This window comes from Lipotes vexillifer, unplaced genomic scaffold (genome assembly GCF_000442215.2).
Source record: "Lipotes vexillifer unplaced genomic scaffold, Lipotes_vexillifer_v1.1 scaffold272, whole genome shotgun sequence".
Taxonomy (NCBI): domain Eukaryota; kingdom Metazoa; phylum Chordata; class Mammalia; order Artiodactyla; family Lipotidae; genus Lipotes; species Lipotes vexillifer.
Window position 1 is genome coordinate 2,066,278 of NW_006772469.1, and position 22,730 is coordinate 2,089,007.

At 37.6% G+C, this 22,730-nt stretch overlaps 1 protein-coding gene across 2 annotated transcripts in view; it reads left to right on the forward strand.

Annotated features, from left to right (window-relative positions):
- The window catches only part of PRKG2 (protein kinase cGMP-dependent 2), a 101,121-nt gene that overhangs the window by 48,365 nt on the left and 30,026 nt on the right, over window positions 1-22,730 (forward strand). The window contains exons 6-13 of one of the 2 annotated variants that reach the window (XM_007447558.1): window positions 74-137; window positions 7,527-7,604; window positions 9,223-9,317; window positions 12,299-12,367; window positions 16,492-16,590; window positions 17,944-18,010; window positions 19,972-20,108; window positions 21,020-21,109. In XM_007447558.1, coding sequence (XP_007447620.1) covers window positions 74-137; window positions 7,527-7,604; window positions 9,223-9,317; window positions 12,299-12,367; window positions 16,492-16,590; window positions 17,944-18,010; window positions 19,972-20,108; window positions 21,020-21,109 — 699 coding nt within the window. Of the gene's footprint in view, window positions 1-73; window positions 138-7,526; window positions 7,605-9,222; window positions 9,318-12,298; window positions 12,368-16,491; window positions 16,591-17,943; window positions 18,098-19,971; window positions 20,109-21,019; window positions 21,110-22,730 lie in introns of both variants that reach the window. The other variant, XM_007447557.1, reaches the window with a different exon arrangement.

The window sequence follows — 22,730 nt, forward strand, 5'->3', positions numbered from 1 at the left end:
TCTATGTAGAGGTGTATATTTATAGTTTAATTCATGATGATAATTAAATAAAAGTTTCTTTTTAATTTTGCAGCGTATCCTTGCTGAAGAATTTACCTGAAGATAAATTAACCAAGATCATTGACTGCTTGGAAGTGGTAAGAAATTTTAAAATAAAAACTATATTTCATTCAAAGACTATACGATCTAGTCATTATTAGCACCGTAAATGATTAAAAAGGAAAAGATGGTGATCACCAGTCCACAGAGACCAGGAGCCTTTTTCTATTGTGAAAACTCACACTGAATTAAGGGGCTGGGGTGGGGTTCGGGGACTCTTCTGAAATATATAAAAGAAAATTGGATTTGCATGTGTAAAGTGACATTTGATTTACATATTTTAATCTTTTTAGTATATTTTATAAAACTAATCTGCCTCACTCAAGAGGCATTTGATTTTCTGCAATTAACATCACAATCCCTTACAGAGTTTTCGTAGTATGAAGGAGTCAGTGATGCATAATTAGGTAATGGAGTAGAGAAAGGGTATATTGGGACTTTCGTGACCAGGCTTCTGAATCAAGCTATGAAACATTCCATACTTGAAAACTCTAGGCTATGAAGACTTTAAAGAAAAACAAAAAACAAAAAAAACCCTGTACTTAAGAAGCACTTTACCTATTTTAACATCTAGGGAAAAATGACGTATTGGAACGTGTTCAAAAATTCATATTAGGCATCACGCCGATGGTGAGTTCTTGTCCAAGACTAGTCAAATCTTTTTGTGAATAATGCTTTTATGATATGTACCTTGGATTCTAATAATTTTCATTATATGAAAACCTCTTCAGAGATTAATATTCAAAGTAAATAACCTCTGTCTAACTTTTATTTGGTGTGTGTCGGTCAATTTCATTGAAACCAAATTGCTTTTTGGGAATTTAAAGGAGGTAAGGAATAGTAAAGGAGTCAGATGTAGACTTTAAGATTTTATAAAGCTATTCTCAGTGGGAGACAAAAAATACCCTGCAAGACTGATTGTTGACAGATTCATGCCTCTGTCAATCTCAATATACAATGTAAACTAATACCTGTTGAGAAGGGAGCACCAACCATTTTATCCTTAAGTGTAAGTGACACCAGTAATGTTTCCATTTACAATTCATGGAACCCATCCAGCAGTTTATCAAGGACACGCCATGATGACACAGTGCCTGGCCTTGTGTCCCCAGAGCGTTCAGATACAAAGTCATTTTCAAGAGGACTGCTTGCCCTGCATCTCTTGGGATTTTCTCAGCGTAACATAACCCAATCACAGATGTTACAAATTAATAATTCATCCTAATTTCTGAGTGTTTTTTTTTTAAACTGGAGAGGCCCTATATTTTTTTGTTAACCGAGGAAATCTGTTTTTAATATAACACTAATAGAGTAGATTCACCAGAGGGGAATTCCATGCTGACAGAAAATATTAAAATTTAGTATCATTAAAAGTAAATGGTAAATTAGACATATTTATAGTAGCCACAGGCAATAGCTACAGAATATATAGATGGGGGCTCCAACCTAGTATTAATTAACACACAATTCGAATTTGAAAGTCTCATCTTTTAAAACACCCTAGAAGGCTTTATTATATATTAGCATTTGCAGAAAGCAGCGTGGTTTATAAAGGGCTCTTTACTCATACCTGGCAACAAATGTGTCTCTGTAATATGTGAAAATTCACAAATTCGAAAGTGATTAACAAGGGAGTAATGGGATCTATTTAGCGCTAAGAAAAGCACATAATTTACCAGCATAGCTTGGACTAATGACCCATCAATTGGGTCCTGACCACAGCCAATCACTAATGCGTTGGAGTTATGACAGAACACCTGCTGAGTTCCAGGGCCAGCTGTCCCACAAACTGGCTCCATAATCTTTGAGAAAAACAGGCTGAGTCTGGCATGCTATTTAGGAGTTGATTTTGGGTGGTTTTAAGTTTTTGTGCAGGGGGTGGGGAGGGAGTATCAGAATTTCCCATCACCAAGCAGTTGTTCTGATGTGTTTGTTAAGACTTTGGTTTGTTGAAGTCCTAGACCACATGGCCTGAATGTGCAGTGTTCCAACAGCATTTCTTGCTTTAGCATAAATCACCCAGAGTATTCAGTTCTGGAGGCAGACATTGCCTTTAAACCTCTTCTCGTGGTCTAATGGGAAAAGAAGGATGGGAAAAGTAGCAACACATTCACTGGTGTGCTTTAAGAGTTAACTAATGAACACCCTAAAGCACGACTCAGATTCCAAATGCAGTGTGACTATTAATGATAATGAAAATGACAATATGACTTCTGTACCTGGCAGTTGGGTAGTACGGAAGACAAGAGTGGGAAGAGTTTCTATTCCCACTCTCGGTGAGAGATCCGGGAAGGCTGGGATTTGACTGTGTGGTGGCTCGAAAAGTTACGGAACTCTTTGTTACAGAGATTTGGTATTTGACCCAGTGACCCTCTGCACTGCCACTCTGACATGGCATCTTTCATGAAACTGGAGCTCTAGTGGGAGTGGGGCTGGGGTGGGGAATGTGAAATGTCCTTGTCCTTAATCAGATCACCAGTGATGCTTCTTAAAAGGCAGATTCCCAGGTACTACCTCACACTTACTGAATCAGGAACTCTGGGGTAGGGACCCAGAAATCCACATTTTAACATTTTAACAACACGATTCTTAAAGTTTAAAGTTATGAACTGAATACATATATTTAGGGTTTGCCATAGTCTGCCTCTTTGGTCACAAGTTTTCCATTTTTCATCATTTTTTGAAAGTCTAGTCTTCCTTTCTTATAGTTCCTGCTAACACTTGCATAAGCCGGAGGGTTTTTCTCATTTTAATGGTTACATCTAGAACCATAAGAAAGTTGAGATAATTGTGGATTTTGCCAGTTTATGGACCTGTTAATTAAAGGGGGAGCAGCTAGGTGCCCTAGAAAGTTAGCTAGTCCAAAGTCTGGAGATTAAGGTTTATGGTCAAGCCTCTGTCCCTCGCAGCTGTCAGTTAATTGTGGTGGGCATCAGGGTCATCTCATCTATAAAATAAGGGGGTGCTGGGTCACATCTCTACGGGCTGTCTCAGTGTTTCAGTTACAAAATTCTATACAGTTGGCTCACCCAAATGGAGGAATTTCTGTTGATTTTCATTTTGTAGGCTCCGGTTCCTTGGAAATAAGCAATCAGATGCTAAATTATGCCGGAATGGTTGATAGGGTCCACCTCATCCAGGTGTGTTTGCTTTAAAATTTCTAAGGTGTTTTAACTACTTTACTTGGACAAGCAAAAATAGCTGGCAGCAAACCCCAATAAATGTATACAGTTTTTTAAACAATCAACTTAGGGACATGGTCACATGATGCAGGGTTTGTGTGTGTGTGTGTGTGTGTGTGTGTGTGTGTGTGTGTGTGTGTGTGTGTGTGTGATCATACATCTGACTGTGTATCATCAATTCTTTGTTTTTTTGTTTGTTTTTTTTGCGGTACGCAGGCCTCTCACTGCTGTGGCCTCTCCCGCTGCGGAGCACAGGCTCCGGACGCGCAGGCTCAGCGGCCATGGCTCACAGGCCCAGCCGCTCCGCGGCATGTGGGATCTTCCGGGACTGGGGCATGAACCCGTGTCCCCTGCATCTGCAGGCGGACTCTCAACCACTGCGCCACCAAGGAAGCCCCATCAATTCTTCTTTGTGATGAAGATTTCTATCCGCACACTAAGGAAACTAAGGAAATCATAGGCTTGCTTCTTTGTCTTTGTCCTCCATCACCTTCGATTTTAATTCTGGTTTCATATATTCTATTTACAGGCACTCAGGCTCTATCATTTTGCTAGCTATCACAGAATGAGCATTTTCTTTACATGAAAAACTCTTTCCACCTTTAGCAGTTTCTGATGTATGGTTTTCTTCTTGTTGTTGTTTTTTTTTCCAGTGTATGATTTACTTTTAACCTCTGTCTCTCAGTCTGCCCTGGAATTGATTTCCTAAGTTTCCTTTTGGCCATATACTAAGTACCTACTCTCAGTGTTTCTAGATATCTTCTTTTAAATCATCTTTTTCAGACTGTGGGACACAACTCATTAGTAGGTCATAAAATCAATTTAGAGGAACACTTTAAAAAAATATCAGGGTAGTAAGCATAAGTATTGTTCAGATATGTTTCAGATTTATACAGATGTGTGTGTGCACGCTCACATGTGTGTATGTGGGTGTATATGTAAAATATGTTTCTTACTGTAGGTCAGGGTAAAAACTGCTTGAAAACCATTGCTTCACAGGGTAGGGTCTATGGCTTCTTGGTCCTCTAAGGGACCCCTTTGCAATGTAACCACAAGACAATAAACCACACTGTTTGAAGTTCTCTTTTTGGTCTTGGTGACCACCCTGGCTAGACTGGCTGCACTCCCCAGTTGACAAACACTGGCTAGTGTGGCATCGTAGCCAGTACTTACCACGATATATTTTTGGTCTGATCTACATCCACAGCCTTTTCTGATCTATGAAGTTACTGTCAACGCACTGGGAGGTATTATTTATCTTTCTCCCATGGTTTTGGGTGACAAAGACTCATCCCTGGGAAAAATACCACTAGGAAGCTTGCCCCTTAAGAAACAACAAAGCTCTTTCTCAGTGTTCCATTTCCAGCTTCTGCCTTTTGGCTTATCCAACTGACAGAAATTAAAGCTGCACATCTGCACAGACCAGAGGCTGTATAATAACTGAAGAACAGCCTATAAGCAGTTCAAAAATTCTCCAGATTCCTTCTGCTCTGTCTGGGCAATGGGGACTGAGATTGAGATAGGAACAGGAGAGCCTGAGACCGCCTGAAACAGGAAGGTCCACCGTGACATTAGCAGTTCTAGTAAAGAGAATTGAACATTAACTATGTCATGAAGACCCCTGCACTGCAGTGTCACGGTCACTCACTTAACCTTTGCGGGTCACAGTCATCTCAATGGTAAAATCACACTTGAATTGAGTGAAGGTTTGTGATAGAGCTATAATGAGAAAAAATAGAGAGTTGGAGTAAGCAGCTTGTGATGTAAAAACTCAAAATATTATTTTCCAGATAGAACAGAAGCATGTTTCTTGCTCACATAACAGTCCAGGGAGGATGGTCCTAGGTGGCTATGCAGAATCCTTCAGGAACCCAAGCTGATGGCTACTCTGCCATCTTCCACATGGTCCCTCTCACAGGATTTCTCTGGGACATGCCGTTACAAATGGGGCACAAGTATGAAGGCATGTGTCTGGAATGGTTCATGGGCCTGGCATGGAAGTGGCATATGTTGCTTCTACTCAGACCCTTTTAGCTGGAAGTTAACCACATGGCCACAGCTAACAGCAGGGAGGCTGGGGAATGCAGTTTACCTGTGGAAGACATTGATGACCAGCTCACATACTCTTTCTCAGGAATTAACAGTCACCAGGTGACTATCTCACTTAGTCCTCACACATCCTTAGGTGTGGTAGGTCATACCATCTTAATTTTACAGAATAGGAAACTGAGGTCCAGAAGATTTAAGTAACATTTAAGCAAACCGTTCTCAGCCTCCCCCTTAACATGGCAATCATTAATTGAGTATTTACTACATTTCAGGTGCTTTTAATGCATCAAAAATTAATTGTCTTTAATTGACTTATGGTGCTAGGCAAAAATGGACCCCCTCCAAAGTATCCACATCCTAAACCCTGGAATGCATAAATGCATTATGTTACATGGCAAAAGGAACTTTGCAGATGTAATTAAGGTTTGGGACCTTAAAATAAGGGAGATTATCTTGGACTATCTAGGTGGGTCAAGTATTATTACACGGGCCCTTAAAAGCAGAGAATTTTCTCTGGCTGGAATCAGAGAGATGCAGCACAAGTGGAAGTCAGAGAGATTCCAAGTATATGAAGAATTTCATGTGCCCTTACTGGTTCTGAAATATCGGGGGCTCTGTGCAAGGACAGGAGAGAAGTCTCTGGGAGCTAAGGGGGCAGCCCCCAGCTCACAGCCATCAGGGAAATGGGACCTTATCCTACAACCGCAAGGAACTGAATTCTGCCAACAACCTGATTACACTTGAAAGCAATTTTTTCCCCCGGAGCCTCCAGAAAGGAACACAGCCCTACTTATACCTTGACTTCAGCCTCGAGAGACCCTGAACAGAGAAATTCAGGTAAACCACACCGTGCCTGGACTCTCTGACCCACAGAAACTCAGATAATAAGTGGGGGTAGTTTCAAGCCACTAAGTGTGTGTGGTTATTTGTTACAGCAGCAATAGAAAGCTAATATGCTTATCTTCTCTCAGTCTTTGAGTATAAATGTTCTTATTTGAATTTTCTGGATTGATGAAAGTAAAATTCAAAGCAGAACTGAGATTTGAATCTAGATTTCTATGGCTTCAAAGTGCTTTTTCCCCTGAGATATTCTGCTTCCTTCCATGAGATGTTGAATGCCTTGTAAAATGTACATAGTGCTATGTAAATAAAAGGTAAGTTTATTAGTATTAGGAGTAATGTTTATTCCATAAATGTAAATATGTTTTAAGAGTAAATGACCAAAAAAGATACTGAACTATAGCAGACACAAAAGTAGTTTTGTTTGGATTTTACTTTCAAGTCTAAAATAAAAATAAGAGAGAGCTATTGTGTTGTTCTTTATGCCTTTTACGAAAATTAAACAAGCCCATTTTTGTTTGTATAAATAATTAAGAGACCCATTTTAGTTCTATGACTTTGTGGCAATATCGAATTAAAGCAAAGTAGGGATGGAAAGTTTAATCCATCTTTTATTTTCTAAGAGACTGAATTGCTTTTTTGGTCTGGCAGGTGGATGAATTACTTTTCCCTGGCAAGAATTCTCTGATTACACTCACCTATATGAGGGAAACAAAGAAATAAGTGACAGTTTAGGATTTCATGAGGTTAAACTTCGTTGAAAAACAGAATTTACATGTAAAAATTCTAATGTCAACCTTTCATGATGATAAATCTTTGGAAAGAATCCATATGAAAGAGCTCCTTACTGTGTATGTAGAATTTTCCCAACCTTTGCTCTGAAAGAAATTAGGAATTGAGGCTGATATTCCTCATATCCATTGAGGATAATATTTTCAATTTATTAGATAATATTTGTCCTCTTTCTAAACTCTAGCACCAGTTTCAGACTGTTGCAGATCACTAAACCGTTTGTATTTACATTATTTGGGTGAAGCCCACCTGCGGATCGGTGATAATCGCCTTGCTCTCGTTTCTTTGTGTCTTCAGTGTCCATGCTTGAAATTCAGTATTCCAGATGATTTTTTTTTTTTTCCATGAAAGATAAACATAAATGCAGACAAACAAGCAAAAGTCTCCTTACGTTTTCATGGTTTAGGACTACAGTATTTAAGAAGATTACAATTACGATAAGCAAAAAAATAACAGAAACAGGTGTGGAATGCTCATTTCTAAGACACCAGGAGTTCTATTTCATTTGTGTCATCTGAACGTCTCCGCTGCATCTAACTTTTTCTTTTTCTCTCGTCCCCATAGGAATACTATGACAAAGGAGATTACATTATTAGAGAGGGCGAGGAAGGAAGTACCTTTTTCATTTTAGCAAAAGGAAAGGTAACTATTAGTTAAAGCTTACTTAAAGTAAATCAAAGAATCGTTATCAAATCTGTTGGCCATAAACGCAGCAGTGTTCTGCATTGCAGCCTAAGTCCTCTGTCTGCAGTGAGCAGTTAAAGGACCTTCTGCTCAGAAGAGTCCTGGGGAAGCGGCGGGGGGCAGTCTGAGCACTGGCTTTGAGCCCACAGGAGACTTGTCTTGGGTTCCAGCTGATTTAGTAATTTCTTAGTGACCTTAGTCAGGTCACTTGGCTTTCTTTGGATGTCGTTTCATTGTGTATAAAGTGACTGGATTATTTCTAATAATCCAATGAGTGTGTGATTCTCAGCCCAGGGGTCTAAGATCAAGGGCTGGAACATTTCCCCAACCCACTGATAGGACAAACAACAGGTGGAAGAGAATGAACTAGACAATTGAGGACAGAATCATCCGGCATCAAGCTGTAGAACAATATGGCTCAGAACTTCAATTCGTACACAGTTGCTCAAGTTGATTTAGATGCTGATGAAAATTTTACGCTAATATAGACAACAAATCTTTTTTTTAACTAGATGTTGAGTGGATAACATGTTGCCGGTTATTCCCAGCTTGACTCTTTACAATGTTCCTCAGAGACAAAAAGCATTTGTGGAATATTGATGGAAAGGATAAAATCTTGAGCACCTGTGTCTATAAACTGTCAGATTTTCACAAATGCTCTTTCTTCCATGGAAGAGTTTATCATCAGAGAATCAGACACTGACCTTTGTAAACTGGTTTTGTGGTTGAACTTTGAACTGGGCCCCCAGTGACGGGAAAAAAAATTTTAACATAATAGTTTCAGAAACTCTTCAACACTCAGAACCACTTTTTATCATTTCTCCTCAACCTGGACCTCATACTTTGAAAGAATCCTGGTTAATAAGCAAATTGCATTTATCATTTAAAAATTTTTAAATTTATTGTGATTTCCATAAGTGCTAACCAGAATTTCTAGTCAGAATGATGCAGTCCTTCTTACCATGTTGAACTGGAATAATTCTAGCCACAAAAAGGAATATTGAAGTTTTTGTTTGGCTCTGCTATGGGGGTTCTTGAACCTTCCTGGGCTGTGGATCGCATTGGGACTGTCATGAAAGTTGTGGACCCTCCTCTATATCCACATTTTGCATTCAGTTTTAGAGGGTACACAGGAATCAACAAGTCAGTCATGGACATGAGATTTAGAACTCTTGATACTCAGTCTTATTCGTGATTGATTCGTCAACTCCATTTGGCTTTTTGAAAAAATAAAGTTCCCACAGGACCATTATTATTTCCTTTGAGCATCCTTAGGAAGGAATAACTGGATTCACGTAAAAAAAATTATAACTTTGAGTGGTGAGGTTTAGATGGAGAAGCTTCCTCTTATAAAAGGTGGATTGTGTTCAATCACAGGATTTTCTAGTCCATCCAAATGAGGTGACTATAGTTAGATTGTCATAACTACTGCAAAATTAAAGCAAAGGCTTTGATTTTTCCTTATTGAGTCAAGTTTATACAGAACGGGAGGGTCTGGTTGAATGGATATGTGTTCAGATTTTCCTTATTTTCTTCTCTCTCTCTCTCTCTTCTTAAATTATTTGACACCATTTAGGTAAAAGTCACCCAGAGTACTGAGGGCCATGATCAACCACAATTGATAAAAACTCTGCAGAAAGGAGACTATTTTGGAGAAAAAGCTCTTATCAGGTGAATCCATGAATTTATATTCCATACTTAAATAATTCTTTGGTTGTTTTGCATGTGCACCTACCCATTGAGAGTTGTCAAACTGAGCTACCAAATTAATGGCAGCCATTATCCAGGAAATAAATTTTTAAACTGAATTCTAAACAATTCATTGTTAAGCAGGAAATAAATATACTAATTTAGCACGGGAAGTAATTTAGAAAGTCTTAAGTCTACTAGTGAAAATAAAATTGGTCTTCTCTTAGAATTTTTAGTTTAAAAGATAAAGAAATTAAAGGCATGAAATTTTAAATTTTCCCACAAGAATGAGTTTTTATATTTTCAAGGTTTGAAATATTGTCCTGTTTTACCCTTTAAGAAATGATCAAATAATGACTTTATGTATTTTTTGTGTTTTTAAATCATTATGTCAAAGGTAATATTTTCTTAAGAATTTTTATTGGCTCATTTTGCAAGCTTTAGAAACAACTCAAAATAGTATATTTGACATTTCTACCTGAACCTTAGGCCTTTTGAGATATGAGTTTATTTACTGTTGATCTAAGTTATGGAAGAAACATTTGTAAAGATTAATCAAATTGCTCAGGAGACACTATGTGCTTCCTGGAACTCAGAGAACAACTTCAAGTCTAAAAAAAACTTTTCTTAAATATAAATAACCTTATAAAAATTCAAGTTAGAATTTTGAGCAACACACTCTTTTTTGGAGTTACATATGTCTTTAAATGAATACTTGAAGTTAATTAAGAAAGAATTTAAAATTTATGTTATTACTAAATGCTTTTTATTTCATATTTATGCTTATAAAAATGAGTAGTGTGTCTGCTCGTTTTTCTTCCTTTTTAATTTTTGTCTGTGAAGCCCTAGTTCTGCTGATTTACATGTCAGGATTACATTAAGTACAGAGCAAAGAAAAAGTGTTCATATATTACCTGAAGACAAATTTGATTCTTTAAAAATCATAAAGCTCTTATTTTTTAAAGAAAATTAAACTACTTAATCCTAGTAAGTTATGGCTATTTTGTAAACAATTTAAAAATCGAATTTAAAGGCAAGTTGAATTTTTATTTCCCATTTTCTAGCTGGTAATGAACTTGTTTCAATAACAGGGAAATTGTCCTCTTTTGTTTGCTTATTTGTGACAGAATATGAATTTGTTCGTGTAATGCAATCATGTAATACCATTATTCAAGAGGTCAATGTACTTGTTCTTAACATTAACACATTATTTTTCTCATACCTTCAAGCAAAACTATTAAAGTTTGAAAGTGCAGAGAAATTATTTATAAATGCACTATAGACTCAAGATAGCTCTGGAAAGGAAATATGCTGTCTGGTTATGCTGGATCTGAAATAATTTGTGCTCTATGTTGCAACCAGCCAATTACAGTGTTTTCCCATGAGAAACATGGGGATTTGTATTTAATAAAGACGAAACTCTCCAAAGCATTTAAAATGTAAAGCTAAAATCAATGAGGAGGAGAGTTGGATACAAATATTTTTACATTTTTGTGCATTTTTATGCTATCACTTTTTAGGGCCACTGACTGTGGCTCAATGTTCCTTATATTCTGCGTATTTTCCACGTATTTCCATTAAATAGTCCCAGGAGTTCTTTCAGCATTTTATGTGCAAAAATAAATCCGTGGCACTTACACAGTTATTATGAAAGAAACAGATGTGTATTTGTAAACATCTAATACTTGTGCACTGTTTGCAGAGAATATTCCTAGTCAAAATCATGACACTGACAAGTGAAAGGGATGCCATACCTCTTTTTTTTCGAACTAACAAAGCAGATAGTTTACCCGTATCCAAGATCATATCATATAGATATCTACACACATGGAAGTTGAGTGTAAACTACCCAGCTCCCAACTCAAAAGCATACCAAGCTGAAAGGTTTCACCAGTGTCTTCTAGCAAGGATCCTGTAAACTTGGGAGGGACTGTGGGTTATGTCAGAAGGTCTCTGGATGCCAGCTATGTGGATGGGGGACCTCTCTGGAATGAGAGATGGGCTGCCAGGGTTTTCCCTGTCTCATCGCTAAAGGAAGATGAAAGAACTATACTTTTTGTGATGCTGTTTTTGATGAAGTTGCTTAGAGCAGTCTTAATATGATTGCTGCTCCAAGTTACCTTAAATAAATCTCAGAGCACTGAGTACCATATGGATGTATCTTCTTTTCAGGGTTTTTAGTTTGTAACTAATAGAGGAAGACAACTAACATGAACAAAGGTCTCTAAAGAAATACTTTACCTGGTGCTTGACCCATTGGTATTCATTAGGTAATTAAATTTACCATCATTAGATCATATGCTATAATTCATTGTATCTAAAAGGATTATTGTGAGATGCACTATTATATTATGTACCCCTGAGAAGGAAAGACAGTGCTATTAATTACACTATGACTCATCGTCAGTTGTAAGGCATGCTCTGATTTCAGAGATTTTAATGGAAAATGTACATCTTAGACTATGAAATGAAAGATTTTAGTATTTCTTTAATTCCCTGGGTGATATGACACTAAAAACACTTTCTTTAGGTTTTATTCCTGACTGGTTTGTTAGAAGTGAATTGCTTCAATGTTTTTCTTATAAACTTCTTTGATCGGTTCATTTCAATTTTGGCTGCTTATTAATTAGCAATTTCTGTTTGATCAGAGTAGGGCTATCTTATTTGGGCTGACACAGAGCTCAGAATGAAATTCCATGCACAGTTGCACACACTGATGCCTTTACATTCTCAGAGCATTTAGCTGCTTCTCCTCTGTATTCCTTGTGTGCATGCCCTTTATTAGGACACATTTCAAATCCTTTTTTTGGGAAGGGGTAGAGTATAAATTATGATTTTTTTAAAAAAAGCATAATCTTTGGAAGGTTTAAGTGATGGTGTTTCATACCAGTGGCAGATTTCCCTAATAAAAATGGATGTTTAATTTCTCACTAGAAAATTGACTTTCCTGTTTTTATCTGCAGTGAAGATGTCAGATCAGCTAACATTATTGCTGAAGAAAATGATGTTGCATGCCTGGTTATAGATCGTGAGTGAGTATACTGATGTCGGAGAATGCAGGCTACTGCCACCTTTGAAGACTTGGCCTTCTATTACTACAAGGGCCCATCTGTCTTCCCTTTCATCACCACTTGGAAACGCTGGCCAATCCTCAGCTGCGAGTACATTCGATTAAAATTCATGGGAAGGAACCGGGCCTTCTGATCTGAATCTGTCTGCGGCAGTGGCAGATGATGGCAGGCTAAATATTTTGTGTGCAGAGTTTGTACATAAATATCAGCAATAGACTGGTTTAAATTCTGCATCTTACAGAGAAATAAGCTTATTAGTACTCTCATGGATTTTTCCCCATACAATGTAGTGAACAATTTCATAATTTATTGCTAAAATGCTCTAAGCCGTCAAAAACCTCTCTCTCTCAAAATATAAAATGTTCATTAGCTAGATGTATTCCCAGAGAAGTTTTAGTTTAATGCTTATAGTAATTTGCAGAAGATGTGTGTCAATATTAATCTCTAAATGTCTGAGGTTATTTCTCAGAATATTTCATTTTGTGTCCTTAACTCACTTCAAATCAAATTTGAATCTGACTCCTTGGATCTCTCATTAATCAGCTGAATATTTATTGACTATCTAGATATAAAAAAGGAAATTCAAATATACCAAAACTAGGCCAATTGTCTGACAAAAGCCATGTATAGTCAAAAGAAATGGGGCATACTCATATGAAATATTAACAAAAAGTAGTAAAATGACAATAGGCATCACAAGAGTATGTAGATGATTGCTAATTGAATACAACATTTATTGAACATAGAATCAGAGATTTAAAGCTGGAAAGAACTTTGGAATATTTTACAAAATCTTTTTATTATGGAAAATTTCAAACATATTAAAAAATAGGACGATATTATGGACCCCATCATGCAAGCCCAAGAATTATCAATTAAAGACTTTTCTATACCACTTTGCCATCCCCTCCCTGCCTTCTACACACTATTTTCAAGCAAATTCCAAACATAAAATTATTTCATCTATGAATTTTAGTAGCATCTCTAAAAGCTAAGTATTATTTATAATACATGACCACAATAACATAACATGCCTAAAATGTTACCAATTCTTTCTTTCTTTATTATTTTTTAATTGAGGTATAATTGACACATAACATTATATTAGTGTCAGGTGTACAACATAATGATCCAATATATGTGTACATTGCAAAATGGTCACTACAATAAGTCTAGTTAGCATCCATCACCACACATAGGACAGTAATTCTTAGTATCACTTTGAGTTACTTTAATCTTTCCCTTACAGATAAAAAAAAGTAAGTCCAGGTCAGTTAAAGAATTGCCCCAACAGTGTCATCTGTGATGGAACAGGGGCTCCTGCCCAGGTGTTCCAGTGCCTTTCAGCAGTCTTTCCACCATGCCATTTGGTTCCCATAGCGTGTGTTCAGAAGGGAAGCAATCACAATACTGTGAAGTGGGAAAAGTTTTACTTTATTTTTTAAGTGTGGAAAAATGGGGCTTAAAATTCACAGGAGTTTTCTGGGCAAAGAGGAAATGTGGAAGTCTCTCCAGGTGAAGTAAACCTTAAAAACAAAGGCATAGGACTAGGAAGTGCAAAGCATGTTCAGATGAAGGTAATCTTTGGTGGCAGCTCTCAAATGGAAAATATATTGATATGGTATTGCCCTGACAATGCACTGTTTTGTATATGAGTTCCTTAAAAATATATGCATGCACTAAATAGCATTAGTAGTGTGGTAAAATCTTATAAATTGCTCCAAAATGCAAGGACTAAAAACAGGATAGAAAGGAAGAACTCCTCCCCCTTTTCTTTATTATAATCACATAACCAAATATTTATACAATATCTCATGGATTCATAATCCATGTAAAGGATGCAATGGTTTTTATAGAGTTTATAAATTATTTGGAAGTTCATAATTTTAAAATGCTTAATTTACATGTGCATAGTAGAGATTCTTATAGCATAGAGAGTACTGTCCTGTTAGACACAATGAGACATTAAAAGTTACATGAATTTATTCTGTGCATAAGAGAAACTGAATATCAGGTATGACTGGGTTGACCTACATCCTGGATTTCCTGGGACAGTTCTGGTTATTCCAACATGTTTATGATTGGCACTCCCCTTCACTCTGGAAAACATTCAGTTTGAATGATAAATTATATGATCATCGTAGCTATCACTTATAAAGCTAGATTAAGATCCCATGATAATTCTCCCATAGTACTCTTACATCATTGTTCACACTTTATTTGATTGCTTTATTGAACATCTGTCTTCCCACTCTTCTGTTTCTTCATGAGGACAGAAACATTTACTTTGTTCGCTGCTGTTGCTGTGCCAGCATTTGACATAGTCCTTGGCATAAGAGGAAGCGATCCAGATGTTGGCTGAATAAGGGACGCCATCCTTGCAATGAAATATAGTGGCTGAAAGCCTATGGCTCTTTATTTCTTCTTTCCTAATTCATCATTTTAAAAATGCATATTTGAATGTTACAGCTAGAATGTTGTAGCCGTTTAAACTTTAGTTTGTGGAGAATTTCTATAGACCTGTGACACCAGTGTCATATTTAAAAAAGCAAATTTGTTTACAACAATACTTCAATTAGTTTCATAGCAAGCAAGATAATGGTGACATGTAGAATAAATAAAATCAATGGGATAGGGAGGGTGGGAGGGAGACGCAAGAGGCAGGGGATATGGGGATATATGTATACCTATAGCTGATTCACTTTCTTATACAGCAGAAACTAACACAACATTGTAAAGCAATTATACTCCAATAAAGATGTTAAAAAATAAATAAATAAAAACAGAAAAATAAAAGAGACCAAAAAAAAAAAAGCAAAGTACAAGAAGTATTTCCTTTTACTTGAAAATTTCAACCACTGGGAATTTGAAATTGCATGGCAATACTCTTTTGTTTCTCACTACTGTACAGTCAGCAAAGGACGGTCCACAGAGCAGGGCAGAAAAGAGTGCAGAGTAGATCTGAAGGGGGAAATGGAAAATACCCAGCACAGTGCATGAGGTATACTTAATAATGTAAGTGTAGGTTGGTGGTCAGTTAAATGTGGGTAGAGGTCTTCAGGGCTAGGCAGGCAGTAAGTGGCAATAGTACACTAATGAGGTGAACTCTGGTTTATTAGTTTCAGTTTTAGGTGTTTTGAGGTAAATTTTCATTCCTTTCTTTATGTCCAGGAGCTTAAGATTTACTGAGGTGATTAAAGCATGGTTTCTAGAAGAATACTGTTTTGTAGTAGGGAAGAGAACTACCCTGAAAATCACGAATCCAGGTAGATTGTCAAGTGTGGGGTGTAGGAAGCACTGGAAGGATAATCCAGAAAATAGGTTTGTTCGGTGAGGAAGGGGATTATTTTGTTCTCATGGGCAGTGCCCTATGTAAGAATTCCCGGAGACAAGGGACCGGGGACAGGCAGATTAGATGGGACATGTAACAAACCTGTGATCCGTGAGGGTGAGGGAGGTAAGGGGAAGATGCTGGCTGAGCCTCAGACAGGGAACTACTAAGTTAAGGTAAATAATTTGGATTTAATTATGAAGGAATGTGAAATGAGTAGTATTATCTAGGGACAAAGAAGAGATAAATTGTATCCTTGACTTTAAAAATAAATAGCTTAATTAATTTGGTTAAGCAAAGTTAGAAAAATCTGGAACCCATGTAACCTGTTGATTCAGTAAACAGATCATGTAGCCTATTTCCTTTTCACTGTCTTCTTTAAAAAAAAAAAAAAAAAAAAAAAAAAAAAAAACAGATAAACCTGAACCACAAGGGGGAAAATTACAAAAAAAAAAAAAAAAAAAAAAAGAACAATACTGATAAACCTGAACCACAAGGGGGAAAATTACAGAAATGGTGTCTCTTCTCATTGATAGCCTCTTTGCTTTCAGAAACTCAAAGGATCAATTATATAGCTTCCAATAACTATTCTACCTGTGACAGCAATTTTAATGTAACATAAATTATTGAAAAACAATTTGCAAAGCTGTGAATAACCATACAAATAGTCTTTTATGAGCTTAAGAAAAATGGCAAGTTTCAACGGTAACTCTCAGCGCTGAGCTTTTTATTTTATCTTATTTTATTCATTTAGAACATTCAACCAAACAGTCGGGACTTTTGAAGAACTCCAAAAATACCTTGAAGGCTATGTGGCAAACCTGAACCGTGATGATGAAAAAAGACATGCGAAGTAAGTGGAGGAATATTTTCCTAAGCCGGATGTGACTTCTGGCAGTTGATAAAGAAGGGGACTGAAGGGTGTGATTTGCTGTGGCGTAACTTTTAGTGTGTTGCCGTTAGAAAATTTGGGGGAGTTCTTCAAAATTGTTCTTCCACAAAGAGGATACCATTTGCCTGGTATCCTCTACCAGGATAATAATAGTATGGCTATTATTTTAGTCAATAAATAGTTTCTTATTTTCAGTGATGGGTAGTAATGTTAGGAAGAAATTTCCTGATAGGAAACCTTGGGAAAGGGATTCTTTACGTTGACTGGTGACTTAGTTCAAAAGGACATTAATTCAGAAAGGAAGGTTCTCTTGCCCATGGAAATCAAACAGGAATACCAAGGCATAGCATAGCCCATTCATTCTGATTCCAGGTAAAGAGCTAGGGCTAGAGTCTGGGTTATTTCAAAATATAAGGGAGTTATTGCCCATGGTGTTGTGTGTTGGGTTCTAAATGTAGTAATACTGATGAAAATGGTTTTTTGTTTAATAGAAACAATACTTTGTAAAATTAAAATTATTTGAAAATCCTTTGCTAAAGCATTTTGTAGAACGAATACTTAAGCATATATTCACCAGATAGTACCATTAAAATTGAAGAGTCAGAAGTTCTAGAAGACTGACCTTTCAGTTAAATTAGAGCATTCAGTCAGGACTGCATAAGTTTGTTTTTGTTTTTTTTTTCTTGCAGGGAGTATACTTGAAGTTTTTATGCCAAAGGCCTTTTGTAGTGAGAACAATTTATAAATAATGTAACCCAGAACAGTAAACTCTAATTAAAAGAGAATTGAGTATTTCCAAGTAACAATACTTAGACATAAAATATGAACTGTATTTTTCATGTTTCACAAGGCAGTTATTCTGGTTCAGCCAGAGAAATCTTCAAGATCTGACAAAAATAGCAAAATATGGCAAAGATTCTCAGTGTGGAATCCTCCTGTATGTGCAGCAAAGGAAATGGCTCTCTTTTCTGGTTTTATTTCCTCTCCCTGATTCTTTGTTTTTTAAACAGCTTTATTGAGATGTATTTCAAATACCACACATTTCACCTGTTTTTACCTCTCATTGATTCAGTGTGACTTTTGTCTATTTTTTATTGTGTGTGAGTATATCTGTTTTTTATTTGGATAGTCTATCGTTTTTCTCCTCAGATGTAACTGAGGAATCTGACCCTATAAAAGTTGAGATAAGCTCTATGGTAACTATGAGCAGTAATTACTGGCAGAAATAAGACTGTTGTAAGGGTGGAATTTATGTGTGCCGTGACCCCTGCTTGCCCAAGGGAACGTATGTAAAGTTTCTCTTATCTTCTACAGGAGATCCATGTCTAGCTGGAAGTTGTCCAAAGCACTCTCTTTGGAGATGATTCAACTGAAGGAGAAAGTGGCCAGATTTTCCTCATCATCCCCATTCCAGAACCTTGAGATTATCGCAACACTGGGCGTTGGTGGGTTCGGAAGAGTTGAGCTTGTAAGGGGTTTACGTTTCAAGCATCTGAGAGAAGCCTTTTGACTTTTTTGGTTTTGTTTTGTATTCCAGTGTATGTCGGAGGAATATACGCATTGTTATCGCTATCTAAACATTGTTTCGAACAGAAATTGAGAAAGTACACTTTTCACTCTTAATGTTGTGTAATAGCAGGTCTGTGCTAGTAACTTATAATAATATAGCTGCTATTTCAAGCCTCTTATATCACATCCTTTTGTGATTTTCTTTTTCTTGAGGGCAGTTATTGGAGAATGTACCAGTAACCATACCCAAAGGCTACAAAACCTAAAATGTGTTTCCTAACAGCAAAATGTATGTATACGTACCTTCACGATGCATTAACTATATGCTAAAGCAAAGAAGAATGTGTCCAGTGAAAGTGTCATAGAAATGAAATCTTTAATATCATAGCTCCATTTCTTAAACAACTCCCCTGCCATGTCTGTATTTGGCTTTCATTATTCTATTTTGGGGTTGCCAAATTTTCTATCAAAAAAATAAAAAAAGCTGAATGCAAGGAGATGTTTGAAGAGCAGCCTTCTGTAGTGCTGGTCAGGACAGCTGGGAACTTATGGCCTGATTTCGGCTGCATCTTCCATATCACCACCTCTCTGAGCTTTACAATCAGCTTCCAAAGAGTAGCAGAGCGGTGCTGTCAGATCAAGTGCTCTGAGGAAACGGTAGAATGGAGATCTGTGACCTTACTGGGTAGAGTTGGCTCTGAACCCTTGGCAATTACCATGCCCTTCTTTGCCTAGCAGATTTGTAACAATTCACTGTACGTTAACCTTGGGAACTATGCTGACACTTCCATCTGATGGGTGGCCTGGGTGTGAGCAGATCTGAAATGCTGCCAGGAGACTCTGGACAGTACACTTTACACCCAGTCAATTCTTGGGTAAGGGGGGAAGAAATGATTTCTTAATAGGCCAAAGAGTATTTGTAGTGTTTCTTCTGCCATATGGAGAGATAAGAGAGAGATCCATCTGCTGTATTTTTCATCAGAATCTTGGCAAAAGGATTGAATTAACAATGCTGAGGTTTCCTTTTTATATAGTTAGATAATAATAATTGAAACAATAATTCCGCCATTGATTTAAAAGTCATAGGCAGCACTAATGGCAACTGTGAGCAAAATGTGGGGTGCAACCATTTCTGCACAGTTTCATTACTTGTCAAATATAGTCTGCTAATGGGGTTTTAAAAGTCTATCTGAATGCTTATTAAATTTAAAAAATTTCCTTTTAAGGGAAAATCCTGTTTGTCCATATAGAGCATGGTCTCCAACAGAGCTTTCTGCGCTGATGGAAATGTTCAGTATCTGTGTGTCCAGTAGGGTAGCCACTGGCTATATGTGGCTGGAGAGCTTTTGGATCATGCAACTGAGGAACTGGATTTTTAATTTTAATCAATTTAAAATTAACCTTATGCGACTAGTGGCTATTATATTGGATCATGCAGATATGAATCTTGATTCAATATGTTTTGTTTTGAAACTCAAAGAAGTGACTATTAAGAAAAAACAGTTTGTGGCAATTCTGGCCAAAGTTTTTCATGTCACATACTCAAAACTGAAGAGATTTCTAAACATTCAATCTTCTAACTAGAGTATTTTTCTTGTTCAATACAAGCATTCTAGAGCCATGTTCCAGATACGTGAACTCTTTTGGAAATTACGTGAAAAGGAAGTGTGTACACCTGGATAAAATTCAGTTCCGGAGGGATAAGTGGCTAAAAGCTTACATGCTATTTAAATGTGAAAGAATTCGAACTCTCATTAGTTAACATGTTTTACCTAGATATTGCAAATCTTTCCTAGTAAGTTCATTTTGAGGGCTTGTTCTCTTCTCCCCTAGGTTAAGGTAAAAAATGAGAATGTTGCTTTTGCAATGAAGTGTATAAGGAAAAAGCACATAGTTGACACGAAACAGCAGGAGCATGTCTACGCAGAAAAGAGGATCCTGGAAGAGCTGTGCTCCCCCTTCATCGTGAAGTAAGTGAGCATCTCGCTCCCAGAACTTAGCATCTTAGGCTCTCCTTTTGAGTGTTTCCATGCAAGAGGACAGAGGAGGAAGAGAAGGCCCCACTCTGAATTCTCCAGCCCAGTCACAGCGATGATACATAAAATGTTAGAAGTTTGAGATCTGAAGTCAAGAGTCCGGATTTTTTTATTCTTGGATAAATCTCAGGAAAGCGTGTGGGGTGTGTGTGTGTGTTTGTATGTGTGTGTGTGAATATAAAATTATTGTGGCAATAATTTGAACTGCTTATTTAACTCAGACCCAATGCAGAATTTGGGAAGCAGGAATTCATTCAGAACCCCTAAGGAGACGTGCTGCTGTTGAATTTCGACAAGAAGTGGCATCTGGACGTATTTAGATTGTTGAGGAGCTGGTCCTAGCAGTGCCTAGGTGCCAGAAGATCCACCGCCTTTACAGTTACTGGTTTCTTTAGCTATCACCAGAGTTTGCAAGAGAAATGGCTCTCTTGTGAATTCATGGGTTAGTGGTGTAGGCCAGTTAAGGCATATTTTTTCCTAGCTCCTGGAGTGTAGCTTTAGAGATTTCTGGGTGATGTAAAGTGCCTCTATAATGAGTAGCATCTATGCTTTTTTTTTTTTGCGGTACGTGGGCCTCTCACTGTCGCGGCCTCTCCCGTTGCGGAGCACAGGCTCCGGACGCGCAGGCTCAGCGGCCATGGCTCACGGGCCCAGCCGCTCCGCGGCATGTGCGATCTTCCCGGACCGGGGCACGAACCCGTGTCCCCTGCATCGGCAGGCGGACTCTCAACCACTGCGCCACCAGGGAAGCCCCCAAAGTGTTATTGATTATGCTCTTAAGCAACTTGGAAGACGTTTTAAAACTGGGTTTCTAATAATAACTGTGCTTTTCTTTATCTTCACAGATTATATCGCACTTTCAAGGACAATAAGTATGTATACATGCTTCTGGAGGCCTGCTTAGGTGGGGAGCTATGGAGTGTATTAAGAGACAGGTAATGAAAAAGAATAATAAGCAATAACTTTTGTCTCCTCCTGTGTCATCTAAAAGATGCTATGTTCATGATCGTTTCTTAATAATGAAGAAAGTTATTAAGAAATGAGTCTAAGAACGTATTATCACTTGATAAAAAAGTAGTAATAGTGATATTTTCTTAGCTAACATTATAATCATGTAATAGGCACCCTGTAAAGCAGTTATTGTCATTCTCATATTAGGGATTAAAGAAGCCCAGGCTTAGAGTGTGAACCATCATGTCACATGGTTAGTATGAGGCAGAGTAAGTATAAACCCAGATGTTACTGATTCCAAATCTTGAGAAGAGAGATGATGAAAGGGGTGGAGAGTGGGGAAGCCCAGACTGAAAGGCAGAGTGAAATGTCTGCCAAGATTCAGTTTTACAAAAGTGGTGATTTCCACACAATCAAAACCACAGGTATTTACTAAGCTCCGCCTACGTATAAGGCTCCATAGTAGACAGTGTGGGAGTTTTCTAAACAAAGTAAACTGTTCTAACCCCTCAAAGTATAACGTTTTCCTTCAATGAGTTTAGATTTTATTTTGGGAGATAATGTAATGTGCAATTCTAAAACATTTCATTATTTAACGTGAAAACTAAATATGACAAAGAAGTTGGCAGTTTGTAACTAAATGTCCAATGAGTGTTGTGGATAGTGAGCTTGGAGAAGAGGAAAGATAGAAAAATATGATGGTCAAGGAAAGACTTGAGCTAAACTCTAAAGACAAAATTTGGAAAGGCAGAGAGGAAGGTAAACCGCAGGAACATTAGGATAGGATTAAGTGTCTTAACTTGCTGAGTAAGAGCAGAATTTGAATAGAGGACAAGGGCAGCAGAAAAGGAGACGGGAAGGTGGCTTTGCATTAGGCCGTGGAGGTTAATGCCAGGCCAAACATTTAGACAGCATTCCCTGGCTTAGTGGTTCTCAGCCCTGGCTTCACGTCACAGTCTCATGGGTAGCTTTTACAAAGTAAAAGTGCTGGGCCCTAACGCCAAAGGCTTTGATTTGGTTCAGTTGCAATGGGTCCAGGAAATGACTTTTAACTGCCTTTCAGGCAATTCTAATGTGCATTCATGGTCAAGAATCACCGACCTAGGTAATAAGAGACTTTTGAGCATCTGAGCAGAGATTCACGTGTTGTACTAGGAACATATTGTTGGATGGATCTGAATGGGGGAAACCTGGAAGGGTTGAGGAAACTTGCATGATACCTGCAGAAGCATTTGCGTCTTCCATCTTTGCTTCCATAGGCAAATCTTTTTAGAAAATATAAATCTATTTAGAGGTGGGAGTTCCTACTCTAGTGTTAGGCACTTTACCTGATCCATAAAACAGCCTTGTTAAGTCAGTAGTAAACCCATTTTACAGATATGAATCTGAGCCTCAGAACAGCCGAACAACTTGCCTAAGGACGCAGTTAGTGGAAGAAGGAGTCAAAACCAGTTTCTCTTGTTCCAAAGCCACAGCCTTCTATTATACCATGCAGCAAATCACCACCACATTTTAATAATTCAGTATGTAAACCTACACACAGTGCTGACACAGGGCAACTCTAATGTCATCAAGGTGCACTAAATGGGAAAGAGTTATGACCCC